The 12,380-nt window shown below is 40.5% G+C and overlaps 1 protein-coding gene across 50 annotated transcripts in view; it reads left to right on the forward strand.

Annotated features, from left to right (window-relative positions):
• The window catches only part of RIMS2 (regulating synaptic membrane exocytosis 2), a gene marked incomplete at its 5' end in the record, with an annotated part of 298,413 nt that overhangs the window by 121,851 nt on the left and 164,182 nt on the right, over positions 1–12,380 (forward strand). For all 50 annotated transcript variants that reach the window (XM_084864496.1, XM_084864498.1, XM_084864512.1 and 47 more), the window contains one exon: positions 449–1,446. In XM_084864496.1, the coding sequence (XP_084720622.1) occupies positions 449–1,446 (998 nt within the window). The remainder of the gene's footprint in view (positions 1–448; positions 1,447–12,380) is intronic.

Consider the following 12,380-nt stretch of genomic DNA (forward strand, 5'->3'; position numbering starts at 1 on the left):
AGGAAGATGGTTTTTTTTTGTTTTGTTTTTTTTTTGTTTGTTTTGTTATAAGTTTCTGAATAACAGGTTGGGAGGCAGCTGAAGTTGGAGCCAGGCAAGGAAAGGAGAATAAAATCTGTTTTCCAGCAGCAGCATGTGATGGTTACCTAAGTTCCCAATGAGTTCCCAATGAGTACATTTCCTATGTAGTGTATCAGTGTTTTAATAACCGCATCCAAAGTACCCTTTCCATTTCCTATTTGAACGACATAGAATGCATAGAAGTAACACTTTTGTTTTGGCGTGACTTTGAAATGAATTTTTTTTTTTTTTAAAAAAGGAGCAAAAGAACCATTTGAACGTATCCATCCACCTCTCTGTGAATCAATAAAACGTAGAATTATGTAAACGCTGCTCTTCTCATCCCTTTTCTTTTCTTTTCTTAAACGTTGCTCTTCTCATCCCTTAGGAAAAGAAGTCCGTCCGTGTCCAGGGACCAGAACAGAAGGTACGCCCCGCGGGAGGAGAGGGAGGAGGACCCGCAGTATGCGCCCGCGGGCAGCGCCATGCCCAGGTCTCCATCGGATTACGCCGACCGGCGGCCTCCGCGCGAGCCCCCGTTCTACGAAGCATCGGACCCCGTAAGCTACAGGGAGCCCGGCCGGAGGGGCCACCGGCACGCCAAAGAGTACGACGATGACGAGGACCTGGAGGGCAGGGAGGACTATGAGAGGCAGAGGCGCGAGGAGGAGGAGTACCAGGCGCGCTACCGCAGCGACCCCAACCTGGCCCGTTACCCGGTCAAGCCGCAGCCCTACGAGGAGCAGATGCGCATCCACGCCGAGGTGTCCCGCGCGCGGCACGAGCGCAGGCACAGCGACGTGTCCCTGGCCAACGCCGAGCTGGAGGACGCCAGGACGGCCTCGCTGAGGATGGAGAGGACGGAGAGGACGGAGAGGACGGAGAGGACGGAGCGGCCGGCCAGGCAGAGGTCCGCGTCCGAGCGCAGAGCCGCCCTGGAGAGCCAGCGCTCCTACTCCATGGAGAGGACTCGAGAGGCGCAGGGGCCCGGCTCGGCGGCGGCGTCCTATCCACCCAGGACCACGAACCACAGCCCCCCGACGCCCCGCAGGAGCCCGATCCCCATGGACCACCGGCAGGACGCGCGGCGCGCCGCCGCCGAGCCTCTGCGGAGGCAGCAGCAGCAGCAGCAGCACCTGGACCCCAGCTCGGCCGGCGGCAGGAAGGCCAAGCGCGAGAAGATGGAGACGATGCTCAGGAACGACTCGCTCAGCTCCGACCAGTCCGAGTCCGTGCGGCCGCCCCCGCCCCGACCCCACAAGTCCAAGAAGGGGGGCAAGATGCGCCAGGTGTCCCTGAGCAGCTCCGAGGAGGAGCTGGCCTCCACGCCCGAGTACACCAGCTGCGACGACGTGGAGATCGAGAGCGAGAGTGTAAGTGAGAAAGGTAAGCGGCCGCTCCTGGACCAGGGATGGGATGGGAGCTCTGAGTGAGGCTGTACTTCCCAGCAGGCAGGTACAAGTTAGATAGCTGCTCCTTTTATTTAAAAAGTGTATATATATATATATTTTTTTTCATATTTTAAAATATATTTTATTGATTTTTTTTACAGAGAGGAAGGGAGAGAGAGAGAGAGAGCTAGAAACATCGATGAGAGAGAAACATCGACCAGCTGCCTCTTGCACATCCCCAGTAGATGTACATGCCCCTGACCTGAATCGAACCCGGGACCCTTCAGTCCGTGTAGACCAACGTTCTACCGCTGAGCCAAACCGGTTTCGGCAAAAAAAAGTGTATCTATTTTATTGATCTTTTACAGAGAGGAAGGTAGAGGGATAGAGAGTTAGAAACATCCATGAGAGAGAGACATGGATGAGCTGCCTCCTGCACACCCACTACTGGGGATGTGCCTGCAACCAAGGCACATGCCCTCGACCGGAATTGAACCCTGGGACCCTCCAGTCCTCTATCCACTGAGCCAAACCGGTTTCGGCTAGTTGCTCCTTTCATTTAAAAAGTGTTTTATTTATTTTTTCTTTTTAAAAAAATATTTTATTGATTTTTTTACAGAGAGGAAGGGAGGGGGATAGAGAGTTAGAAACATCAATGAGAATCATGGATCAGCTGCCTCTTGCACACGCCCGCCTGGGGATGTGCTCGAAACCAAGGTACATGCCCTTGACCAGAATCGAACCCAGGACCTTTCAGTCCGCAGGCTGACTCTCTATCCACTGAGCCAAACCGGTTTCGGCCGGAGTAGACATTTAAAAGTTAGGTAGTTGCTCCTTTTATTTTAAAAAATATATATTGTATTGATTTTTTAGAGAGGAAGGGAGGGGGATAGAGAGTTAGAAACATCAATGAAAATCATGGATCAGCTGCCTCCTGCACACCCCCCACCGGGGATGTGCCCGCAACCAAGGCACATGCCTTTGACCGGAATCGAACCTGGGACCCTTCAGTCCTCAGGCTGACGCTCTATCCACTGAGCCAAACCGGTTTCGGCTAGTTGCTCCTTGTATTTAAAAAGTGTTTTAATGGTGTTGGTCATGTGAAGAAAAATTTTCAGTTATGAAATATAAAACATCCTCTGTAAATCTGTTGATTTAAAAAAAATATATTTTATTGATTTTGTACAGAGAGGAAGGGAGAGAGATAGAGTTAGAAACATGGATGAGAGAGTCATCGATCAGCTGCCTCTTGCACACCCTCTACTGGGGATATGCCTGCAACCAAGGTACATGCCCTTGACCAGAATTGAACCTGGGACCTTTCAGTCCCCAGACCGATGCTCTATCCACTGAGCCAAACCGGTTTTGGCAAGAGACTTTTTATTTTTTTAATTTTTTAAAAATTTTATTTATTTTTTACAGAGAGAAAGAGAGAGGGTCAGAGAGTTAGAAACATCGATGAGAGAAAATCATCGATCAGCTGCCTCTTGCACACCCCCTACTGGGGATATGCCCTCAACCAATGTACATGCCCTTGACTAGAATCGAACCCGGGACCCTTCAGTCCCCCAGCTGACGCTCTATCCATTGAGCCAAACCGGTTTCAGCTGTAAGTCTGTTGATTTTAAAAACTGTTTTTTGTGTGTGTGAGTGTGTGTGTGTGTGGGGGGGGTTGTTGTTTTTTTTTGTTTGTTTGTTTGTTTTGCTTTGTTTCTGAAAAATTTCTTAACACTACTTGATGGCGTATTTTTATCTATTGGCTACCTAACCCTTTTTGTGTTTCCTTTTAAAAGTAACAATATGTTTACTATAGAACATCTGAAAAATTCCTCATAGTGTAAAGAGTTAAATTCAAGGTATCCATAATTCTTTTCTCCAAATATATCCATTATTAACATTTTGTGTATTTCTTCCCTTCTTCTTATGTCTGTGTTATGATTTTTTCAGTTGATAGATCACTAGTTTTCCTCAAGCCATTAGGTATTCTTCATAAGGATACACCAAACTAACTATTCCTTTATTTGGGGGCATTGCAGTTGCTTCCAGTTGTTATTATAAATGATATTATAAGGGTCATCTTTATGCATAATTTTTGCCTACTAAATCTCTTAGTATTTCACAAATACATGTTTGTGCTTTGATTTTGTTTTTAAGCTTTTACTTCAGATTAACATCCTGCTTTCCAAAAAGGTTATAACACTCCATATTCCTGTCATAATGCTTTCATCATCAAACAGGCTTGAGCTTTTGGGCTAGATGCACCATATCTTTGCTTTTTTTTTTTTTTTTTTTTTTTTTTTGCTTTTTTTCCCCTTTGCTATTTGAATGCACCACAAAAAAAGCTCTCTCATTTCAACTTGAATTGGATTGTGCGGTTGAATATTTTGTATGTAAATTGGTTTTTGATACCTTCTATGAATTATCATTCCATTTATTTCTTCTGTCCATGTTTCTATTGGGTATGAATTGGTTTTTGTCTTATTGATTTTATAAGAGCGTTTTATTTGCTTATTTAACTGTCATCTGTTCCAAATGCATTTCACATTTTGATGTTTATCTACTAATTTTCTTTGGTCATTGGAAAATATTGAACATAATATAACTAAATCTTTATGTTCCTTGGTGTTTTTTTTTTTTTTTTTCCTGTTCCTTTTATGTCCAGAAAATCTTTATTCATCCCCAAAGTAGTTAAATATTTAACTCTGATTTCTCAGGGTTTTATTATTAATTTAAAAATTTTAAACTTCTTAAATCTTTTTGTAATTTGTTTGGGTGTATGCCAAAACACACCAGATAGGTGAGTATGTAACTTGAATCCCTTGTCCCGTCCTCACTGCCACACACACAATTTTCTGACACTGTTGGAGGGATAATCAATTTCATTTTATAGGAATGAATGGAGATTCATTCAAGAAAGGAATTCAAGAAGGCAGCTGGGTGTGAAATTAATACTGTATGTAAAATAATTAGAAAAGATAAATGAGAAGGAGTTTGCATTCTGAACTAAAAACAGAAAATGTGATTTAAAAGTAATAAGTAACGAGGAAGGCCTACATGAAGAAAGCTATAAAACCTGACTACGTAACACATAGGAAGAGATTCACTTCATGTTCCTAATTGGGGAGGCTAAATACCCTAAAGATGCATATTCCTTTTTGATGATCTCTTGGGGTTAATAGCACTTTAGTCAGCTTCTTGGTTCATTGAAGTATCCTATTTCTAAAGTTACACTGGAAGGTGTAGAAGAGGAAGAACTTAATTTACCACCTCTGCATCTTAGGTTCATTGGCTGGGACCCTATAAATTATTAGACCGACAAAAGACAGATTAACAAGAGAAAAATGTATTATCATATGCATTGCACACACACACACACACACACACACACACACACACACACACATATATATAGAAGCACTCAACCAGGAGAAACTCAAAGGGGTGGTTAGAATTTGGGCTTATATAACACAAGAACAATACATTTTTAGAGACGGGACAAGACAAAGGAAAATGACTTTCAGCTTCTAGGGCTGACAGACTGTGGGAACTAATGGAAGATAAGGGCTAATTTTAGCGAGGTTTGTTATGTTGACTCCTGTGGTGCTTGTAAGGTCAGGAGTTATATCCAGTGGTTAACCTCTGTCCATCTGATAGAGAATTTCCAAATACATGACCTGCTTCTAGGCAGATAGGGAGCGGGCAGGGAACTTCTCTTGTATCTGCTTCTCCTCCCTGGGCCTTCACCACCCTATTGTCTGTGTCCATGGGTTATGCATTCATGCATACAAGTTCTTTAGTTGATCTCTTCCCACTGAGACTCGACAGTCTGTTCCATATTTCTATGTTTCTGGATCTATTTTGTTCAACATTTTATTTTTTTTTCCATTAGATTCCACCTATGAGTGAGATCATGTGATATCTGTCTTTCTCTGACTGGCTTATTTCGCTTAGCATAATACTATCCAGGTCCCTCCATGCTGTCTCAAAGGGGTAAGAGATTCTCCCTTCTTTCCTTCCTTCCTTCCTTCCTTCCTTCCTTCCTTCCTTCCTTCCTTCCTTCCTTCCTTCCTTCCTTCCTTCCTTCCTTCCTCTGCTGCATAGTAATCCATGGTATAATTGTACCATAGCTTTTTTATCCACTCATCTCCTGATGGGCACTTGGGCTGTTTCCAGATCTTAGCTATTGTAAATTGTGCTGCTATAAACATAGGGTTGCATACAATTCTTTCTGATTGGTGTTTGGGGTTTCTTAGGATATATTCCTAGAAGTGGGATCACTGAGTCAAATGGGAGTTCCATATTTAATTTTTTGAGGAAACTCTGTTTCCATAATGGTGCACCAGTCTGTATTCTCACCGGCAGTGTACTAGGGTTCCCTTTTCTCCACATCCTCACCAGCATTTGTCATTTGGTGATTTGTTCTGACAGGTGTGAGGTGATACTTCATTGTTGTTTTAATTTGCATCTCTCTGATGATCAGTGGCTTTGAACATTTTTTCATATATCTCTTGGCCATCTCTCTGTATGTCAGCTTTGGAGAAATGTCTATTTAGGTTCTCTGCCCATTTTTAATTGGAATTTTTGTCTTCCTTGTGTTAAGTTATGAGTTCCTTATATATTTTGGAAATTAACCCTTTATCAAGTGTATCATTGGCAAATATTTTCTTCCATATAGTGGGCTCTTTTTTCATTTTGTTGATTTTTTTTTTTTTTCTGTGCGGAAGCTATTTATTTTGATGTAGTCCCATTTGTTTATTTTCTCTTTGTTTTTCTTGCCCTCGAAGATGTAGGAGCAAACATATTGCTATGAGAGATGTCTGAGATTTTGCTGTCTGTGATTTCTTCTAGGAGTTTTATGGTTTCACAGCTTACATTTACGTCTTTTATCCATTTTGAATTTATTCTTGTGTACAGTGTAAATTGGTGGTCTACTTTCATTATTTTGTATGTACTTGCCCAGTTTTCCCAAAATCATGTATTGAAGAGACTTTATTCCAATGTATGCTCTTGCCTCCTTTGTCAAATATTAATTGAGCATAATAGCTTGGGTTGATTTCTGGGTTCTCTGTTCTGTTCCATTGATCTGTATGCCTGTTCTTGTGCCAGAATCAGGCTGTTTTGATTACAGTGGCTTTGTAGATAATTTCATAATGGTTATTGTGATCCCTCCAATTTTGTTCTTCTTTCTCAAGATTGCTGTGACTACTTGAGGTCTGTTTTGTTCCATATAAATTTTGGGGGTATTTGTTATAGATCTGTGAAATATGCTGTTGGTATTTTAATAGGGATTGCATTGAATTTATAAATTGTTTGGTAAGACTCATTCTTTTTTTTTATGGCCTAGAAATATCAAACAGCTTTTTTATCCACTTGTCTGTTATGGACACTTGGGTTCCTTCTGTATTTTGGCTACTGTGCATAATGCTGCAATGAACATAGGGGTGCATATAGTCTTTCAAATTAGTGTTTTGGGTTTCTTCAGATATATACACAGAAGTCGGATCACTGGGTCATAAGGCAGTTCCATTTTTATTTCTTGAGGAAACTCCATACTGTTTTCCATAAAGGCTGCACCAGTCTGCATTCCCACCAGCAGTGTAGGGGCGTGGGTTCCCTTTTCTCCACATCCTCATCAATACTTGTTTGTTGCTTTATTAATCAGCCATTCTGGCAGGTGTGAGGTGATAGTCTATTGTGATTTTAATTTGCATGTCTCTGATGATTAGTGACATTGAGTATCTTTTTACATGTCTATTGGCCATCTGTGGGTCCTCTTTGGAGAAGTGTCTGGGTCCTCTGCCCGTTTTTAAATTGGATTTTTAAAATTGCCATTGTTGAGTTGTCTGAGTTCTTAATAAATTGGATACTAACTCCCTTATTATATGTATCATTGGTGAACATATTCTTCCATTCAGCGGCTTGTTTTGTTTGTTTTGTTTTGTGGATGCTTTCCTTTGCTATTTGATGTAGTCCCATTTGTTTACTTTCCTCTTTTGGTTCCTTTGCCTGAGGAGATATATCAGAAAAAAATATTGCTAAGAGAAATGTCAGATAGTTTACTGCCTTTGTTTTTTTTTCTAAGTGTTTTATGGTATCTAGTCTTACATTTAAATCTTTAATCCACTTTGAGTTTATTCTTGTTTATGGCGTAAGAAGGTGGTCTAGTTTCAGTTTTTGCCTGTACCTGTTCAATTTTCGCAATGTCATTTGCTGAATAGACTTGTCTTTCTTCCTTTTTTTTTTTTTTTTTTTTTAATATATTTTATTGATTTTTTACAGAGAGGAAGAGAGAGGGATAGAGAGTTAGAAACATCAATGAGAGAATCATCAATCAGCTGCCTCTTGCACACCCCCTACTGGGGATGTGCCCACAATCAAGGTACATGCCCTTGACTGGAATCGAACCTGGGACCTTTCAGTCCCCAGGCCGACACTCTATCCACTGAGCCAAACCGGTTTTGGCTAGACTTGTCTTTCCCCCATTGCATGTTCTTGCCACTTTTGGCATATATTAATTGGCCATATACATGTGGGTTTATTTCTGGGTTGTGTGTTCTGTTGAGTTCTCTCTCTTTTTTTCAATCACTTCATCCCCCTTACCCTCCACCTTGCCCCGAGCAAGTCTGTCTGCTCTTTGTCTATGAATCTGTCTCTATTTTGCTTGGTAGTTCAGTTTGTTCTGCTATATTTGACTGCACTGTATTTGACTAACTCATCCGGGAAAGTTATACATACATTGGGCTTGCCTTTTCTCCAGTTTGTGTGCAAATCTGCCTGTTGTCCTTTCTAGGATACATCCATGATAACTACCTCTGCCTTCTTGGAATCATGTCTTCTCCACATCTCTGCCTTGCATTTGACCATTTTCCTATCTATCAGATCGTAACACTCTTGTTTGCTTGCAGGCTTATCTTCCAAGCAGGGAGCATGCTGGTTTCATCTTACACATAACACTTAGCACAGCATCAGGCCGATAACAAACATGCAATAAACTTTTTTCTATCCTGAGTTAAATTAAACTTTATTAAACAGAATTTGGAAATAGAGGTTGAGAGACTGTTGGTTTGTAATGGTCTGTTTCACTGATCTGTATGTTCTATCAGTTAAACCAGATTCTTATCAAACTCTTACCTGAAACCTAATTACTATTTCTGTTTAATGACTCTTGCATTATTGATTAATTCTAATTTTCCTTTCTCTTCTGCTAATCCTTACATGGCATTTACAATTTAAATATTAATCCTTTGTTCATTTTTCTTCGTTCATTTTTTTTAAGGTCTGTGGCGTTTTAAGACCCAAATTCAAGTCTTTAAAAAATAAATAAATAAACCTTTATTGTTCAATTATTACAATTGTTCCTCTTTTTTCCCCCCATAGCTTCCCTCCACCTGGTTCCCACCCCACCCTCTGCCATTACCTTCCCCCCCCCCCATCCATAGGTGTATGATTTTTGTCCAGTCTCTTCCTGTACCACCCACACTCCTTTCCCCCTGAGAATTATCAGTCCACTCCCTTTCTATGCCCCTGATTCTATTATATTCACCAGTTTATTCTGTTCATCAGATTTTTTATTCACTTGAATTTTAGGTTAACTTGTTGATAGATATGTATTTATTGTTCATAATTTTTATCTTTACCTTTTTCTTCTTCTTCCTCTTCTTAAAGAATACCTTTCAGCATTTCATATAATACTGGTTTGGTGTTGATGAACTCCTTTAGCTTTTTCTTGTCTGTGAAGCTCTTTATCTGACCTTCAATTCTGAATGATAGCTTTGCTGAGTAGAGTAATCTTGGTTGTAGGTTCTTGCTATTCATCACTTTGAATATTTCTTGCCACTCCCATCTGGTCTGCATAGTTTCTGTTGAGAAGTCAGCTGACAATCGTATAGGTGCTCCTTTATAGGTAACTACCTTCTTTGCTCTTGCTGCTTTTTATATTCTCTTTTTGTCTTTTGCTCTTAGTATTTTAATTATGATGTGTCTTGGTTTGGTCCTCTTTAGATTCCTTTTGTTTGGGGTTCTCTGTGCTTCCTGTACTTGTAAGTCTATTTCTTTCACCAGGTGGGGGAATTTTCTGTCATTATTTCTTTAAATAGGTTTTCAGCATCCTGCTCTCTCTTTTCTTCTAGCACCCCCATAATTCTAATGTGGTACGTTTAACGTTGTCCCAGAGGCTCCTTACGCTATCTTCATATTTTTGGATTGTTTTTTCTTTTTGCTTCTTTGGTTGGGTGTTTTTTGCTTCTTTGTATTGCAAGTCTTTGACTTGATTCTTGTGATCCTGTAGTCTGCTGTTGTATCTCTGTATATTATACTTTTATTTCAGTCAGTGTATGCTTAATTCCTAGTTGGTACTTTTTCATATCCTTGAGGGTCTTGCTAAATTTATCGGCCTTTTCTAGAAGGTTCTTGAGACTATCGAGGCAGCGTTTTGTTAACAATAGGATGAAGTGACATCCCACCACCTTAATTAGAAGTAAGTCACAGGTTGTGCACAAAGGCCCGAACACCAAGAGATGGGGATTTTGGGGCCCCCACCTTAGAATCAGTTCTCCCTACACCCCAATGTTGTCTCTGAAGCAACTCCATGGAACATAGTTTGAAAGCATTGCCTTAGATAATATTCCTTATCATTTTTTTTTTTTTTTAAAGCTTGGGCTTTGAGTCTCCTTTAATACTGATTATTCTGTTTTCTTGGGGGTGGCGGGAGGGGGAGGAAGTCTTATGATCAGTTTTAATGGCTATCATAAAAGGAAAAATGTCCCTTCATTAAGATTATATCCCCAAACACAGTTTTTGGGACACTTGTCCTGGGAGAAAGGTTAGTCTTCCAGTTCGGTTTGTGGAAGCCGTATGTTATATAATCCCTATAAAGGAGCGTATTGTGTGTGTCTCTCCTATTTCTTCTTCTAGAAATGGAAAGCCCAGCAATACATTTTTGTAGTGCTACTGAAGGAAGGATATTTTATTTTATTTCTGCCCTTTGAAACTACACAAAGTAAGAATACTAAGTAATAAGTATTACAAAAGTAATGCTAGTAGGTTAGGACTATTTTCTATATGTTTTACATTGGCCTTATTTAATTCTTACAGTAATAGTAATTTTTACTCAACTAATGATTACCTATTGTCTACCATATATGATAGGTTTTTTTTGTGGTTGTTTTTGTTGTTGTTGTTGTTAGATATTTTCATTTTAGCTTCAAGTGGTTACATAGCTAGTTTCCCTTATTGACATAGGAAAGAGCTACATTTTCTTTTTTGGTAGGTTGCAGATATAGGGGTAGAAGAGAGATTTTGAGCTGAATTTTTTAAAAAATATATATTTTATTGATTTTACACAGAGAGGAATTGAGAGGGCAGAGAGTTAGAAACGTCGATGAGAGAGAAACATCGACCAGCTGCCTCTTGCACACACCCCCACTGGAGATGTGCCCGCAACCAAGGTACATGCCCTTGACCAGAATCGAACCCGGGACCTTTCAGTCCGCAGGCCAACGCTCTATCCACTGAGCCAAACCGGTCCCGGCTTGAGCTGAATTTTTACACCATCACATAAACCAGCTAAGAAATTTCACTTGCAGTCTCCATTCTTTATTTAATTCAGTTCAGAGATTTATCAGTACTTTGTTGTGGAACAATACAGTTTTATTTACAAAGGGCTATAGATTTTTCTGAGATACAGATACTCTAGGCCCGTGGTTGGCAAACTGCGGCTCCCAAGCCACATGCAGCTCTTTGGCCCCTTGAGTGTGGCTCTTCCACAAAATACCTCGGCCTGGGCAAGTCTATTTTGAACAAGTGTCGTTAGAAGAAGTTTAAGTTTTAAAAAATTGGCTCTCAAAAGAAATTTCAATAGTTGTACTGTTGATAGTTGGCTCTGTTGACTAAAGAGTTTGCTGACCACTGTTCTAAGCGGTATTGTAGCTTAACCCAGTGGTGGCAAACTCATTAGTCAACAGAGCCAAATATCAACAATACAACAATTGAAATTTCTTTTGAGAGCCAATTTTTTAAAACTTAAACTTCTTCTAACGACACTTGTTCAAAATAGACTTGCCCAGGCCACACTCAAGGGGCCAAAGAGCCTCATGTGGCTCACGAGCTGCAGTTTGCTGACCACGGGCTTAACCAATAGATTTCTTAAATGCCCATTTGAATAGCTTATGGGTATTGCAAACAGTATATCCACAATTTAACACTATGTTTAATAAATCCTCAGATGTATGTTTTTAGTTAAAAAATCTATGAATCTTATATACAGTAACATCTTAGATTTTGTGAAGCAGAGTAATTCCTTCTTACTCCTTCCCTAATACAGTGTTCTTCCTCCAGTCTCCTCCCGCTCTTAAATGGTCTTTCCTTACATTCATTTGTTAATGCCAGAAACTTGGGTGCTATTCTTGACTCTCCAGTCATTCATTCCTAAACCTTAATTCTACCTCCAAAGCGCCTCTCAGTTTTCTCTTTTCTTATCACATCTATTGCCAGCACCTTTAAAGCCCTAATCACTTGTCCCATGGATTATTACAAATGCCATTTAAAAAAATATATATATTTTATTGATTTTTCACAGAGAGGAAGAGAGAGAGAGAGAGAGAGAGAGAGAGAGAGAGAGAGAGAGAGAGAGAGAGAGAGAGAAGAGAGAGAGTTTCACAGAGTTAGAAACATCGATGAGAGAGAAACATCCATCAGCTGCCTCCTGCACACCCCCCCCCCCCGCCCCCCACTGGGGACGTGCCCGCCACCAAGGTACATGCCCTTGACTGGAATCAAACCTGGGACCTTTCAGTCCACTGAGCCAAACCGGTTTCTGCTGCAAATGCCTTTTAACTCTTGGCGTCATCCAATTCAATCTCTATTTAGTGCTTTGATTCATCTTCTAAAAACATAAATCAATTTATAGCACCATTTTACTTAAAGTCCTTC

Source organism: Pipistrellus hanaki (genome assembly GCF_964339955.1).
Source record: "Pipistrellus hanaki genome assembly, chromosome: 17".
In the NCBI taxonomy this organism is placed as follows: Eukaryota; Metazoa; Chordata; class Mammalia; order Chiroptera; family Vespertilionidae; genus Pipistrellus; species Pipistrellus hanaki.